This window comes from Corvus cornix, chromosome 1 (genome assembly GCF_000738735.6).
Source record: "Corvus cornix cornix isolate S_Up_H32 chromosome 1, ASM73873v5, whole genome shotgun sequence".
In the NCBI taxonomy this organism is placed as follows: domain Eukaryota; kingdom Metazoa; phylum Chordata; class Aves; order Passeriformes; family Corvidae; genus Corvus; species Corvus cornix.
This window is the reverse complement of record NC_046332.1, coordinates 69,620,843-69,638,579: the sequence shown is the minus strand read 5'-3', so window position 1 is coordinate 69,638,579 and position 17,737 is coordinate 69,620,843. Positions and strand designations below refer to the sequence as shown.

General features: G+C 37.5%; 1 protein-coding gene across 3 annotated transcripts in view; it reads right to left on the bottom strand.

Annotated features, from left to right (window-relative positions):
* NDFIP2 (Nedd4 family interacting protein 2) overlaps positions 1-17,737 on the bottom strand; it is a 47,205-nt gene that overhangs the window by 10,191 nt on the left and 19,277 nt on the right. For 2 of the 3 annotated variants that reach the window (XM_039553299.1, XM_039553244.1), the window contains exons 3-5: positions 15,021-15,148; positions 11,202-11,261; positions 8,061-8,148 (exon numbers count right to left, since the gene is read on the bottom strand). In XM_039553299.1, the coding sequence (XP_039409233.1) occupies positions 8,061-8,148; positions 11,202-11,261; positions 15,021-15,148 (276 nt within the window). The remainder of the gene's footprint in view (positions 1-8,060; positions 8,149-11,201; positions 11,262-15,020; positions 15,149-17,737) is intronic. The other variant, XM_039553351.1, reaches the window with a different exon arrangement.

The window sequence follows — 17,737 nt, the reverse complement described above, 5'->3', positions numbered from 1 at the left end:
TATATGCACACATATGTGCATGTATCAACTTTATCCAGTTTGGATCGAACAGAATAAAACTATCCACTCTTGCTCTGTAAACATAGGATAGGAAGGAAGATAAGTTGAGAAGCTGATGTTTCATGGGTCTCCTTCAGATCTATATTCATGTCTTCTCTTTGAGATCTATATTCATAAGACATAAGAAGCCTTGGAAGTTTTACGCAGAAGTTTAAGAAATCAATGAACAAAATAGGACATTGAGCATAACTACCACTGCTGCTTCAATTAACACTTTTACACAACCCCCAGTTTAACAACTTAAATTTTCATATCTGCAGATGTACTTGGCAATCAGCATCATCTGTATTGACTTCAGGTTGCATACATTACATCAGAGTGTGAGCATTCACAATTAGGGGAATGTCCCAGTTTGGGAATCAGTGAGGGCATATAAAAAGAAAACCACCAAACAGAAAAGCTGGAGGAGCTGGTAGAAGGCGGCACTCAGGAATTGTGGAGAGGACATGACAGTGGAAAATTGAAAACATTAGGGAACTCCACAGTAAACACAAGAATAACAGAGGATGGAAACAGGAATGGAAATGGGGCAGAGGGGAACAAAACCCCTGCCCACAAATCCTTCATGTTTAAAATCCCAAACTTAGCTACATAAAATTCAGACATTAAATCATGACAGGAAAAATAAGTCTGTCTCTTCAGTTAAAGTTTGAACAAGAACTAGGAACAGAAAATTGATCAATAGTTTTCTTTAATTAAAGCATTTTGAAGTATTATCTATAAAAAACAACTATTCTTATACTTTACAACCTTCTTACAATTCTTCCAATAATCCACATGAAGATGCAATGATATGCTCACAAAATTAGTCTGTAAAACTGCAGCAGGATTCCATGAACTGTAAAGAAACTGAAGTTCCAAGAGAAGTTTTGGAAGGCTTCACATCAACATAGTCATTTAGTACAAGTGAGAAATTTTGCTTTTTAAAAGCAAAAAAAAAAAATTTTGCTTTTTTGAAATTTTGAAATATTGCTTTGGTCAGACACATGGGTAACAGACAGTGGCAACAAGAATTCTTACTTTTATACAAATTACTAATCTAAAAGGACCCCAAAAAAAAAAAAAGAAAAAAATTTTAAAAAAATTAAAAAAAAAAAAAGAAAACGCACACAACTTTGAACAGATGCTGATCCAAATTGGCATATGCAGAGGAAAAAACCAAAACCCTAAAAAAAAAAACCAAAACCCTAAAAAAACACCTGCAGAACAACATTGGGACCCTAACATTTATCTATCTTTCCAAGACACCTTTATATTTAAGGGAGCCTATATAAACTGTTTTGATTTCCCTATTTTAAGCAAGCTCTCCAAACCCACCATCTTTTAACAGTAACAGATTTCAAATGCTCCTTATTCAATGCATTCTCTGATCCTGTCTCAGCATAAGAGCTCAATGTTATTTCTCCCCACTACTCAAGCTACAAAGGGTGACTTTGATTATGGTTCCAAAGACAAGTTACCTATGTTAAAAAGGACACAGGATTGACATGTTTCTAATGGTCTATGAGGACTAGAGGAATTCTCAGAATATATACAATTTTAATAGATATATATTTTTAAAAATTACCTCAACTCACTTGTAAATGTATTATAAAAGTTAGAGATTTCCCAATCATAAATATAGGAGGGGAAAAATTTGGTTTTTATAATTAAAGATGAACACTGACAATTCTACCCTACTTTCAATCTGAACTAAAGGAATACTCAAAATGGAATCCACAGTGACTGCATAGGTATTTGATGGATATTTAACATCAAGGTAACTCTTGAAAGTAAAGGCATCAAAATGTTCCAGTTTTGTTCACAGTAAGGGTTTTTTTCTCTTTAATCAGTCTGCTGTTCCATCAAGTTACATGAGCAGTTAATGCCAGCAGAAAAAATATAAACCTTATAAAAGTTGTAAACTATGCAAGTTCACACATTCCAATAAAACTGAGTTATATACAGAAGAAAAATCTCATTATTTAAGTTTTTATCTGTAACCATTTGCTAGAAAACTTGTACAGTGAGGACCTAATCAAAACTTTGTGTCTTCAGCAGAATAAGGAACATGTTACTTCCACCTCTCAAACTCAGGCAATGTATTAAGGAGATTCTCCCAACACTGCCTTGGTGTTGCATCATTTTAATAAACTTAAGATGGGCAACAATAATCTATACGTGTTTTCCATCTTTCCCATTACTTCTCTCTCACATCCCACGTCCTACTGCTAACTCTGAAAATCATTCTCCTTGTCTCACTCTGGTCAAAATACATTATTTGCTTTCAGAAATGCATCTCCAGCTTCTGAGCAGACTACAATTCCTTCCAATTGCTTTCCTCTACATCAAGATCAGCCTCATTTGCTTATCTGTATATCTTTTTCCACAATGTGCATCCATGTGTATCTTCTGTCAGCCATGCAAGTTCTGAGCTTTACAACTTACACTGCATCTGGTAGAAGTTACTGCAGTTAATTCCTGTCTCAACTTATTATTGCAATGAAAGTTGTTCATAATTTTCATCCCTATGTGGCCATAGAGAAGCCACAGCACAAGTTCACCCATCAAACTCAATGAGGGAGAAAATAGATTGGTGAGGGGAGTGACCAGTAAAAGGAATTATGTACTAATTTCTCTAGAATTACCAACTTCCTTCTCTATCTACTAGAAATAACTAACTCATTGTACAAGTTCCTTGCTGTAACAAATGCTATCCTCCACTATTTTTCTGCATCCACTCACTTTGTGAAATGTAAATGACACTGCTCAGCTGTTCAAGAGATGACTTCATCCTTCATACCATATTAGCTTCCATGACATTCCCACACAGTGTACCTGCCTTGACACTAATACATGCTATCGTAAGGAAAGTCATTCCTAAAAATGAGGGGAAAGCATCTAATAAGCTGCTACAACCACATAATGACTTCCCCTCTAACTCTGAACTTGCCCATCCTCTTCATGCAGCCAGGTTTTGTGTGCATCCTGTAGATCTCTGCTGCAAATCAAACCACTGCAACAAGAATTGTTTTCTATCCCAAAAGTGATTACATTCCTGCTTGAGCCCAGCTTTCAATTATTGTCAACTTTCCTTTAACAAATTTCAGACATTTAGATGAAACTCATGCTGACTACACTGGCATAATGATTTTAGAGTCTACTTTTGATACTCTAGCACCATTCAGACAAGTGGAACTGATAAAAAGTCTGGTTTTTGAATGTTACAACTCCTAAGGTGATGACAAGAGGAGAGAGTAAGTCTGTATTAATGTAATTCACATAAAAAAAGCAAACATTAGCATTGCTGCCTCATGACAACAAAACTCATAATGAAACACATAAGAAAGTGCTTTTTGGGAGGAAGAGGGTTGGACTAAAGGTGGTTTTTTTTTAATAAAGAGTGTTCTTGATCCAGTGCAGTGCCTACATTTATGCTGTATTTCTCCTTAAGGTTTTCGGTAAGATAATTCCAGCCAAAATACAAAGTACATGACTTTTGAATTGTTCATACTGAAATACATCACACGAAATGATGACAAGCACACTACACTGTGATTTTTCCCCAGTTGCTCTAGCACTTCACCTGCTGATCTTTTTTGCTTAGCTTTCCACAGCTACACATTAATCACTTGTTTTAAGTTTATATTCAGTGTGATGAAAAGAAGCCAGCAAAACTGATCTGAAGCCTTATGTTCCAAATTTTAGCCATGGCTTAAGCCTGTAATAAGATTATAATGGCAACTACATATACAAAAAGCAACTATGCTCAGTTGTAGTCTTCATTCCAGAATTTATTTGTTCATTTACTATTTTAATATATAGCAAACACCAAAGAGCTTAATGCTTTATACCTGGCCTAGACTTACTAAGCATACTGCAATAAATAATCCTCTCCAGATCTTCATGTGCCACTAGGAACTGTTCCTCCCATTCCTGCATACAATTTGTTCCATTCATTAACTGGGACACATCTTTGCTCCAGCCTGACGGTTCACCTATATACTGATGATGATCACTAAAAGCATTGGCTAGCAGTTTCCACAGAAAACAGACAATTTTTTTTCTCAGTGGTTAATGTTCAGAAACATTCCTTGGCAATTTATTCCTACTTCTTCATTACCCTTGTTACTATGTTTTTCTTACTACCCAACTAGAAGCTTCCTCATTCCAATTGTTTTGTATTATATCTAATGCATACAGAAAAACTATGTTAAGTCAGATTGTTTCTACAGTAAGAAAGAAGTTAGGTGATTGTGTATGAAGATCAATCTGCCTCCCCTAATTACCAGAGAGAAATAAGCACTCAAAACAGTTCCTCTATCTCCCTCCAACATTTAACATTTTTATGAAGTGACTTCCCCGCAGCTTCTCTTGCATGACTAAGGGAAACCTGCATAACATTTCTGATGCAGGCATACAGAAGTATATACAGGCATAAAGTAACACAGAGGAATCCTCCATGGGAAATTCAGCCATGTTTACCCCTCCTCAGGAAGCATACACCAGGAGGCTGTGCTCACCCTGAGCTTGTGCTACAACACTGCCTTCCAACTTGTGCCCAACCGAAACCCCCAAAGCAGGTATCCCCCAGCTTGTGTGCAGTTTATGGACTGTTTGAGGCACCTAACAGTTTGAAAACTATATGAACATTAATTTGCAAAACTTTAGTATGGTTATTTTCTGTTCAAATACAGTGTTTGGGACAACATTTACATTTCCCTGTAAAACAAGATTTTATTGCTGTGAGTTGTATAGAGTGCTTAAACAGGCCAGATGTTCAAAAAGAACAGGTCAGATTTCTGTATGAGAATTTAAGCTTCGGTTGTACTACTGAACACTTTTCTCCATTTTTTCCTCCTTATTAACCCATCTGTGAAGTTCAAATTCATTTTTCTATGTTGTAAGGACAATCCAAAACTCCCTTACACGGTTTCAAAGAATTGAGACAAGCTCTACAATTCCTCTTGGGGCCCACAGGAAAAAAGGCTGCGTCTAAAGCATTCCTTAAATGTAAAGGAAAACCATATAAGCCTTTTATTAATGTCCAAAAGAACCTTCTTCAGATTAAGTACCAGGATGAGTTTATCATAGGTCAAAAGACTTCCACTAAAGGCAGATTAAGCATGAAAACCAAACCCTTCGGTCATGACAGTTACTTGCTCTATCACAATTATAGCTGTGTTCAAAATGGAAAGAAACAGCTCAGAAATTCCTCCCTTTTTTTGTGCATAAAAAAAAATACTGAGAAACTCACCTACTAATAACTTCCTCTTGCATTCTGAAAAATTTCTACTATGCTACATAAGGCACAGCTGACTTAAAAATACATAATAAAAAACACATGAAGTAGTCTGATAGCAATTTTTTTTCCATTTTGCATTCATAGCAAAATTAATATATTCATATATATATACACATATATATTCATTTCCCTCAAAATGAGAAGCTGATAGACATCAGCCCTGATCATTAGACAGATCACCAACATAATCACAGACTTCAAGAGCAACACCAATTTCTTGAAACACAATTTTCCCATTAGAAATAAAACAGGTTGTTTTCCAAATTTTTTCACCAAGTTTCTGCACCAAGCAAAAAAACCCCACCTCTTCATGCAAAAGACTTCTCTTCTTTAGTGTGTATTGTCTCATTCTTTTAGTTCTGCTAAACAGAACAACACTCTATAGCTTAGATGGGAAACAGGCCTGTAACTGGCATGCACCAGACTCCTAGAACAACCAAAACTCCCCAACAAACAAGAAACAGATCTGGCCACGAGATGGCCTCGAGACAGCAATTTTATGCAACGTGGGCAGCTACCACTAGATGGTGGCTACATATCGCTAAGTGATTGCAATATGCAGGTAAGCTCAGTGAAAAGTTTATTTTACTACATTTCACTTGAATAAAATGAAATTAAAGAATGCTAACTTACTCTTATACTTAAAACAAAGCTATCTGCTCCCACTTCCATCCCCAAGATCTTCCAACGCTGTACTCGACAGTCAGGGGAGGAGGTGGGAGAGCACAATTAGAACAAACCTTTCGTTCCCTCTCCTTTCATAGAGAACAGTTCCTGATACAGTTCTCCTACATTTTAACTATTTGAGGGAATTTATTTGAGGCTGTGATCTGCCGCCTCTACTTGCAGCATTTAAAGTTATCCCACCCTGGAAAAAAACCCAAAAGATAGCCTTACTGTAAATTTCATTTTAATTACAGCTCTCTTAAATCTACACACATTAGCTTTCTGGAGACTTTAATCTCCTTATTGGACAAACATGAATACATGACCCACTATATACAACATACCCTCATTATGTTAAGCTCATTTTTCATTTAATTCTCCAATTTCCTAAGAAAAACTACCAAAAACTAACATTATAGGTCTATTACTATGACTGTTTTTGTGAACTCCTCGTACTCTGAGCACAAACAGCAAGTTTATCAATTTCCCCATGTAACCAGTATCCATAATAACCTACACATCCCAATTAAACACACACTTGCATAAATACCTTACAACGTGTAAGCACTCATTTTATGTGTTTCCTTCATAGGCAAGCAAAGTTTGCAATAAAATAGTCTCAGAACAATCAAGAAAAATTATGATCTACAGAGTATTTTTGTCCAATGTGGAAGAGTACTGGTCTGTGCAGTCAGACTCAGCTAAATACATATTTGAAGAGAAAGTTGCCAGTTTATCCAAATACACACTTGCATTCTTGAAGGTGGACACAAGGTTCTGGAAACGCAATTTTGGACAACTGTGACTTAAAGGACTGACATATTAAAGCCAACAATCCCCTTGACCTCCAAGTGCAGTGCCAATGAAGGCCTGAATCAGAATTTAAAAGCAAGAACAAGTTCACACAATAAAGGACCTAAATCGCTTAAACACAAAAAGTTACAGCACATAGAAAAGGGAGAGGAAAAAAGGGGAAAAAGAAAAATGAAGTCACACCTCCCTTTGCCCCCAAGAATATACTCTTTCCATGCTCCCACACAGAAAGAGGTCAGACTACAGAACTCGCTACCCTGTGTCTTTATAGATTTGCTATGTGAGGCAGACACATATTTTTACCCCAAGATGCAAACACCACATTGTCCCAGTACATCACACACCAACATGAAAAAAACCGTCTGTGAAAGCATGGTAATCTGCATCTGTAACAGTTAAAGAGATTGCAAAAAAGATTACAGAAGAAAGAACTAGTATGAGACCTAGGTTGAAAGACATGGACATTTCAGTGGATAATCAATCAGCTTTAATCCTGATGAATTCTCAGCAGAACAGATATATCCCCAATAGCAAGCTTCCATCCAGGGTGCCAAATACATTTATTTCAGAAAGGGGAAAAAAATCGTCAGAAATTAGAAAGAAATAAGTAATTGGTAAAACTAACACAGCTTCCTTGTAGAAACAGCTTCTAGTTGCTAAATCTAACTTTGCTGAATGCAGTACACAAGTTACAAGACGTGCACAGTGTGCACACAGTACACGATGAAGAGCTACAGGAGGGCTCGCAATCAGAGGTTACCTGAAGACAACACATTTTTATATGACAGTGGTTAGTTCAACCTGAAAATGAGTATGGTTGGATTTGTTCCAAAAATCCATCCACGGCTGTTTAATTCACTATGCTAACATTAGCAACTTTTACACAGCACACCTCTCTCAATTTTTTTCTAGTAAAAAAATCAATTGCCAGATTACCGTGACCTGGCCTTTAATTCAAGCTGGTGGTCCAACTAGAAGATGATAGAATTTCCAGTGCTAGACCTTCAAGCATTTACTATGACTTTGCTTTATCCCCTTATCTGTGACAGATGCCACCAAAAAAAAGGCAGGATATTTGCTGTATCTGGAACAGGAAGTGTTTATATCTGTGCACAGTCAGAAAAATCTGTTCATTACAGTACATTAATGCAATTTATCACAGCTCTCTTTTATAGTCCATAGAAAAAAGGTACAATTAATATATACCTCAGTAGGTCTGGGATACAAGATAACTTACTGAAAAATGCCAACATGAAGATGCCATCATTGCCAACTCTAAGCTGATCTGCATCACTGAAATCATCCCGTGGTGGATACTCTTCTTCCTGGATTTACAGGTTAGTGATAATTTAGTGAAAAGTTTAGAATAACTACCTATAGGATAAAGTATTAATCATGTTTCTAAAGCTAGAAGAAAATTAACATTTCCGTAACATGTCCACATAAAGGAAGTTTTAAAAAAATAATTTATAACTATAAAACAAGTCTTATTTGTTGCTTATATTGACAGAGCCCAAATATTCTGTAAAAGTTTCTGTAGAAGATATGTATATACTGTCTATTCATCTTAAATGAAGCTAGAATTATTTCAGATTAGTACTTCAACAATCACAACCAACATAATTCTTTTTTTTACTGTAACTATCTTGACATGTAGCCAAACTACTAAATATTTTTTTGAAAAGTCATCACACAGTATGGTCTATAGTTTTCCTGCTGGAAAGGTCTTCTAATAATTCCCTAAATATAAAATAGGTGATGGAATAAGGTTAGTATCTTAAAATCAAGTGTTGATGCAACAGCATTGCACTAACAAATTTTATAACCCACAGCAAAACATAAGCAAGGCAAAGAACACCTCCAGGGTCACTAGAGGGCGCGAGGACATTAGAAGTGTCTAAAAGGCTTCTAAGCTCAAAAAGCACAGTACTTGAAGTCAAACAAAGCAAACAAATGTCAGTCAAAACGATCCAAAGATTTCTCCCATTGTGTCAAAATGCTGGACCTTAAAATACTGAAAGGGAGAGTTGCTTTGCTTCTCAGCACTCGATTTTCAACGGAACGTGGCAGATATTATATATGCAGTTCTATGCACAGGTGAAACATTGCTTCAGCTGTAGCCCGGCAAACACTAAAGTTTTCACAATTACAGCACTTCCTAAAGAGCCTAATGAAAACTAAGGCCAATCAAACACCATTTTTATTCTTAAATGAGTAACATCAAAACAATGCAGGATGACACAAGTTAAATAATGCTGTCAGTAGCAGCAGTAATATGGTCTAAACAGAAGCATATGTAACATTCTTTTCCTAATTTTTGCTCCTATTTAACATAATGTATTGGAACTGATATAAGAAATTACCTATAAAAACAAACGAAATCAAGAGAGATCAATTCAATTGATATTTACTTGGCTGTTTCACCCACAAGCACTTAATACAGAAATAATGTTTATGACTGAAAGGGCATTAAACAAGCACAGTGGTCTAAAGCTCGGTCACATGCTCCCCCTTTGTCAACAGAGCAAAATAATTTACCAAGGTATGGCAATTACGTTAAAAATGTGCTCGAATGACTGCTGTACCAACTCAGAGCAGTCAGCATCACCCTTAGTAACATGGCTGTGAAATTCCAGCTGTGCTCTGTATTTCAGATTAATTAACCAAGACACTGTATCAGATAACTTACTTTAAAAACACTGCTATTCACACAGACAATTCCAAGGAAAGCACAAAAAGCCAGCTGAACAACAATCTTAAGGGGCTATAATTCAACTCCACATAATTTCAGGTGTCTCTAAATGGTCATCTTAAGTGACTAAGAAAGCATTAATTTATTTAGCTCAACTTTGCTGCAGCTACAAGATTGATTGAGAGGAAGGGAATGGGAGGGAAGGAAGGGCTGAAAAAGCATTTTAAAAAGAGCTGCATTTGAATGCATTTATCTCTGAAATGCATGCCACAAAAGTTCCTTTTTCAAGTCAGGACAAAAAAAAAGTACTTTCGATTTTAATTTCACAAGGTCCACAAAACCCCATACATAATAATTTTGGGCTTTTTTTAAACTGTCTGCTAACTACTGTACTTAATACTGGTATTTCCAAAACAATTAGTGAATTATGCTCCATGAAAAAGTTGCCTCAGAAAAAAGAAAATTTTGTTCAATGACAGTAACAAGTTTAGCAGAGGCTTCTCTGAGGCTTACACATGTGAGAAGCACAAGTCAGTAAGTACAGCTCAGGAACATGAGAGCAGACGTTTGCAAAAAGCACTGTTGTATTAAGTGTGAACAAGTAGTAATTTATCACACTCCATAGAAAAGAAGGGGAAATTGAGTTCTCTTTACTGTCTGTAAAAACTGGCATACATAAATTATGAGAGTGTTTAAGAAATTAAATACTTAGAATACTAAGAAATTACATCAGCCTATATCTACATCATTTAGGATTATGAGGTTTTTTTTATGAGCAGTCCTGCAGACAGAAAACCCTAACTGACCACTGCTCAAGTCCCACTAATACTGGCTGTCTTTCAGTGCTCTCATTTGATCTGGTTGGTGTCAATTGCCCTAGTCTTTCTTCGAAATAAAATTGTTTGCCACCATGTACTGAGGAGTGAAAATGGGCAATGAAGACCAACTGTCCTCTACGCTGATGCTTAAACATATTTTCATCAAATACTTCTGTGACACTTTTATGAATGAGATTATATATTTTATTTATATTTTTCTTTTTAATGAGAAGTATGTAACACAACACACACAAATCTGTTAAGATATTTAACACTGTTTCAGTATCTCATTGATTTCTGATGAATTTAGACAAGTTAAGGAAGATAGACAGCATTTCTCGCTTTCTAAATAAGCTGACATCTGTAGGAACAGAAAATTTATTGTTCCTATGACCAGAGAAACATCTAAACAGCGAATTATATTATCAACATAAATGGCAAGTCACACAGAGTAATTTCTCTAAGCAAAAGAACATCAATGGTACACAGCATCTATTGAAGTTGAAACTATTAACTCCCTGTAAACTACAGTGCTCTCTGTAGTACTCTGCAAGAGGAGGACTGTTTTTTCTCCTTAATGTTTTTTTAGCTTTTTTCAAACTGAAATCTAGCATGGCATACAACCACCTTTAATCAAGTAAAGAACCACTAAACTGATATAACTCTTCCCAATGCAATGTTTACAGAGAAAAACTTCAGAGGAAAGGGTTAAATTACTTAATAAACCCCAAAAATTATGCCTTCAGTATATGAACCAATATGGAGAAATTAATAGTGGGGGGGGGAAGGCACAATTAACCCCAGAAGCATTTGTTTGCCAGCAGGAAAATTCATAGCAAAGTCTAAACTAGAGAGAACTATACCATACCTCTGGACGACTGAGGAATATTTCATCAAACAGACTCCTAGATTCCCTAAACTGGGCGTGCTAAGCATGTAAAAACAGAAAAACATAAGACAAATGCAACTGAAAAGCATTAAGTAAAAGCCATTCATTGCAACATACAAACAAGTCATTAAACTGTTAGCAGTATTTTTGTCCATTTTAATTGACCTTCCAAAACTGACCTTGAGAATTTGGAAAGAAAAAGCCAGGATAACTAATGCTATCACTACTGATGACACAGGGCTAGTAGAATTTCTTTGTTGAAATGAGACATCTGGGAGCATTTGAAAGGCATGCATGTTTATACACAATCTATTCCTGTAAGACAAGCTACACAAAGAACTATAAAATTACTGAAAGTTTCAGTAAATATTAAGTTTGGATTGTTCATTTTATCTGTTAATACAGGGCCTATGATGAAGTATTTAATATGATCACATTAAGGATCCTTTTTTTTTTTTTTTAAGTGCCCCACATGATTTGGGGGAAAAAAATATGAAAGCTGCTTATTAAGGGTCCTGCCCTTTCACGTCATTTTCCTCTCTTTTGCTTAATGAATACATTTGTAACCTTCACTGCACACTTTGGAGAATACCATGAAAATTATCAGCTTCACACATCACTCAAAGTAACATTTAACTTTTTCCAACTGTTCACATTATTGCAGTAGAGGCAATATATCCTCAGTTTACAAGGAAGAGACCAGAAGCACAGAACACAGCAGAGTTCACATTTGTAAGAGCACTAATTTCATAAGGCTGAAAATAAAAACTGAAAAATCTACATGTTACATCATTTGTCTATGTTTTGCAAAGTGTGTAACATGCAGGTCAGGTAATGCCTGCAGCTGTCACTTGTGAAAGTGAGAAAACAAACTTTGCACTACTGTTACATAATTAAGTTACTTATCTGTTCTTGCATGGGTATTCAGAGCTAAAGCCTTCCCCCAAAGATGGCAAACCACCACTGAAACTGTAACAAGACCCTTCTTTCTTATTCCAACCATCTGCCACATTAAGACAGTTTTATTTCACAGCCTTAGTCTATCTCAGTGTAAGTCCAGAGGTAATAAATAAGGTAGGGATTTTGCGGCAGCATCACGTGGTAAGATAATTAAAATGGCAGTAATTAAAACTGCACTGGCACATAATTTTAATATCATCTACAAAACTGAAACTCAGCTTCAGCATTTCTTACTTTTTTCCCAAATCCCAACTTTGCAACCTTAATGCTGTTTCTCTAATACAGCTTGTGTGTGTGCATGCATTTGCTTAAAAAAAAAAAAAGAAAAAAAAAAAAACACAGAAGCAAACTGAGCAGAATTACTGCCAAACTTGAGCTCTTCGGCAGTCAGCAAGAATGTGACTTTCAGATACACTGTGCAGACTTCTGATACTTAGTACTGCCATAAGTCTAGAACCTTTTAGTCAATCTCTGCATTGGGGGAATGATAGTATGTTCCTACTGATTTTTCATAAGTAAGTGAAATTCTTGTGGTGTCAGCACGTAGTTCTTGAATGTCAAGTTCTCTGGTATGTTCTAGCAAAGCAGACTGTGAAAAAGTTTATTTTTCACTTCATCACTGTATCCAGCTCTCTTGCCTCAACTCCAGATTCCTTTTCCCTCCCTGCTCTTCTTTTCTCACATGCCAGCTTCAGCTCCTTTCCCAGTACTACATTTTGTCCCCACTTGGGTTCCTTTCTCCACCAATCCCAGTTTATCCTTTTCCCTTCTGTTTGTCATTTAAGTCTTTCTACTCTGTCCATGCCATTGCTCTCCATTCATCCTTGCCTTTTCTTGTTTTGACTTAGACACATCCTCTCTGATCTCTGCCAGAGCCAGTTACCTGCTTGCTCAATCAAAACCAGACTTCCCACAACATGTAAGGTTCAGAGGCTCAGCCTCTGTTCAGGTGTTTCTTCCCACCACCCATCACTGAAGACAGCTGAATCTAGTGGCTTTCCCCTTCCCTTCTAACTGAAGGCTAAGAATAATAAAACTGCTTCAGGGCACACCAGAAATTGCTATTTCTCAGGTTCAATGATTTCACCGAAAGCAGTGAAGAGCAGCCATAAGGTGTATCTACTTTTAGTTCTGTAATTCTACTCTGATACAGAACATTTGAGAATGTTCTCTGGGAACAGCACATCTTACATCCCATCCCCTTCAGAGCTACAAGCAGCCTAAACATTTTCATGCAAGACCATCTCCATGCATTTACAAAATTTGAAGCTATATGTATCAACTGAGGAAATTAATTTTTCAAAAATCTGTGGATTGACCAAAAGCGGGCAGACTGTTTGAGGAAGGGCAAAAGAAGTTTCTGTCACAGCGACCTGAACTTGTAAAAAGGAGTAAATAAAAGCTTAAAATGACAAGACAAAAAATACTTTTTGTTTTGGTTTGGGGTTTTGTTTGTTTTGCTAGGTTTATTCTTGCAATTGGCTGAACCCCAGACTGAGTTGTCAAGGGAGATTGCTTGTTTGTCTGAAGTTTGCACTTCATAGGGTTCTAGATGTAAGAACAAGAATCTTGCAAGAGCTGCACATCCTGCCTTCAGCGTCACAGGTACTCTAAAAGTTAGGGTTTGGGTTGTTAATGCTCCAAGTTTGTAATTTCAGAATAAGGGTTTCATTCAGACCAGTATTTCAGCAAAAGTTTTACTTATGTGACAAGCAGTAAGGACAGACTACAGAGAATCCATGCTCCTGTTAGAGTAGATAAAATATTACAATGGAGATCATCCCCTCACTGCTAAAATTTGGCAAGTAACCATTCAAAAACCATGGTTTCCTCCTAAATTCAGCCAAACAGATTTGTGTGACACTGTCACTGGTGATGTTACACAAATCCACTTTAACTTTAGCTGTGCATACCTTAAAGTGAGTGTTGTGCACTGTGAGCACTGTGCAGCAGTCCAGGAAGGACCTACCTCCTGCTGGGTGAGTAAAGGGCTTTTTCCAGCCACAAGCACACTGCAGCCAGTAAGGTTTTAAATGTATATCAAATGTAATCACTTTTGATCTCAAGGAGGAGATTTTTAGTGAAAGAACTGGAAGCCTTTTTTGGGTATAGTATATTATGGTCAATACTACCAAGCAGAACTTCCACATTCCAAAACTTGAGAGAAAATAACAAACTTGCTTACAAAACTAACATTTATCACTAACTGCAGACATCAATCTTCTGTTTTGAAGACTGTATTCTTCTTAAGGTTAATTCTTACAAAACTAGAAACACTGAATATATGCCTATTTACTGTTTACCACAACTTGTGCAGGGGCTTTTTTATTTTAAGTACTTGGAACATTTCTTTGAACATCAGTATTTAAGTTTCCATAGATCAAACAAGAGGAACCTTTCCTTTTAAAAACTATCTACATGATTTGGGGTCATGACACTTCCAGACTGTTGGAATTCTCCCTTTCTCTCTAAAGGTCTATGATAATTCTTTTGTTTCTACCATCCAAAACACTAAACAACAGCAATAACTCTACAAACATTAGTAGGAAATACCTAATTAAAAGTCAACAAAATACTAGATAAACTATTAAAACAGGGCAACATTCGGCTTTTAAAGCTGTTTAGACAGCTATGTCTCTCAAAAGACTGAATATGATGTGCTTGTCACAGTATTTTACAACTAACTTACACTATCTATATAAGCCTAAACATCCAAAATATTTATATTATCCACCCACCATTATTACAGTAATGGGTCATAATATGGGCCCAATTGTTATAAATAATTAGCCTAACACATTCCACAAAACTGAAATACAGCAGAACTGTATCACTTACTCGCTGGGCAACTTCAGCTGCAGCAGCTGCCATGGCTGCAGCTTTGGCCTTCTCTGCTTCATCATACGTAGGAAGAGAGGTAGCTACACTGTATGGAGGTGGTACAGGATAAAACTCATTGTGTGTGTCTGTTCAAAATAAAAAAGTTATTTATTTTCAAACCAGAAAGATGTCAAGAATATTAACTTTCACATGCACATAATTATCTACCTTTAAAGTATATTTTTTTACAGAGACTGAAACTGAAGATATTTGCATTTTAAAGTTTGTAAAAATATTTTTAAAAGAAAAACTTTTAACAGCTTGATGGTGCCTGTCCATGGGCAGTGTGGACAATCCCCTGTCCTTGTGCCTGCTGGGGATACCCCTATCTCTGAGTGAATATCCCCTACGGGGAAGAGACCTAGCCCGTGTGACACCTGGGATATGTGGGCAAAGACATTAAAACATGCACCAGAGGAGCCCCAGGAATTGGATCTGCTGGGGTCCTCCGAAGCTCCCTATTGCATCCACTTCTTTTATAAGGGAATTGGAAAACAGAATGTGACAAATCCTGTACAAAAGGCTTATAACTCAGAAGAGTGGTGCAATCATACCACTAAAACATTTTCAGCGTCCACCAATAAACCCAAGGTGCTCCAACTGGGCTTGTTCTTAATTTGTGGAGATAGGGCATGGGCAGGGCTTCCATCCTGCCTTCAAGGAGGACCATGCATGCTTGGCCGGCTTTCCCTACTAGCTCCAAACAAAACTCAAATTCTTAATTGGCGACATCAAAGTGAATTGGGTCTCCAAAAGAGAGACCTAAGACAATTAGATCCAAACTGCAATGATGCAATTGTGGATTGGTCCAGGGTAAAGAAAGTGGCAGTCACCCTTTTTCTGCCATGGGTGGCCATCGCGAAAGCATTAGAGGAGATTTCCCACCTGGAACGCTGGTTAGGCAAGCAGGCCAACCTGACATCCAATGCATTAAGTCAGGTCCTTGAAGACAAAGAGACCACCAGGCACGCGACCCTCAAAAATCGGGCCGCAATCGATTCTTTGCTACTGGCCCATGGACATGGCTGCAAAGATTCTGAAGGGCTTTGCTGCTTCAACCTCTCATCGCATAGTAAGGGCATCCATGCCACAAGTCAAGAAATGCAGGACCATATTAAAAAACTGCAGGTGGAAAAGGAACCGGCGTGGTTTGAAGAGCTCTTTGGACCTTGGGGGTTGAAAGGGTGGCTGAATTCTTTGCTCTGACTTGCTCTGTGGGCTCTTTTGATAATTTTTATTTTTGTATGTTTGTTTGGTTGCTTCAAGAGGCTACTTTACAAATAATTGGGGCAGGCCCTGTCTTTAAATAAAGAAGGGGGAGATGTTGCAGTGTATGAAACCGCACTGGTCAGGACCAGTGGGCCAGTTGGCCCAGGAACAAAAGAGGTCTGCTGGTGGGACAGCCCCTAAGTCCTGAACCACCCCCCAAGGTTGTGGTGAGCACAAGGAGCTTTCCCACAATGCATTGTGTCATTATGTTGATATATGCTGTTTCTGTATTCTGGATTGGCCCCTTGGTCCCCACCCCTTTATACCTTGTTTGGCCCCCATCTAGGAAGTTCCCCTCTCCTGGTTCTCCCAGTGCTTTCTGTTCTGCCCACCCCTCCTACTTCCCCATTGGTTGTTGCACCTTTGTTCCACCATCACTCTGCCTTCTTGCCCTCAAACCATCGGTTCTGATGTTTCCCCACCCCCACCAGCCCCATATAGAAACCTGCACCCTCATCCTCCATTTTGTCTTTTGCTCCTGGACCCTCCCCATGTGGAATAAACCCTCGTTGTTGGAACCCCATACATAAGACCCTTCTCGCCTCTTTTCCACTGATCGCCACCTTTGGACGTGTGATTGAGTGGTGGCACCACCCAGGGGGTGTGAGCCTGTGCCTGCATTCGGCCTCAGCGCCAAAGCAGCTCCCTCTATCTGGGGACAGTTTTGGGAAGGTCATGGCACTTCACCACCTCCGCATGCCGCAGCAGCTACCCAAGGCAGAAACCTTAACACAAATGCTGGCAAGGAGTCAACAAACTTATGAACAAAAAAAATCATATTTGTTTAGTTATATCCCTAGGCATTCCAACTAAATGCTTTTTATCCAATCATACAAAAGACATACACACAAAAATATTGAAAAAAAAAAAAAGCTTTTAAATATCATTATCAATCTGTTACTTCAGTCTGGTAACAGCCATGCTGTATTCTTATTAGTGTGGCCTGGTTGCCAACTCCAGGTGCTCTCTGAAAATCAGTTTTTCCAAGATTTCAATCTCAACACATTCTTTTAAAAATATTCCTTCCATCAAAATGGAGCACAGACTTCATTCTTCTGTGTTGTAACAGTAAAACATCACTGTATAGAATAGAATTATTAACAGCATTTAATTAAAAGTACTTAAAATATGCCTTGAGCTTCCTCCTAAAGCAAGCAGTAGTTCATTACAAGGCTGCTTACACGGTAAAGATTTGTCAGCACAGATCACATGGTCAACAGATTTGTCAGCACACCAACACAAGGATGTTATATATAGGGATAATTCCACACAGCTATGTATTATACTTGCAAACACTGTCTCAAAGAACAGGGAGAGGAAACTGTTCTTTTAACCAACATTAAAAAAATTAGGTTGGTAGTTACTCCTAAAGTATTTATTTGGCACATGGGAGACACAAATCCATG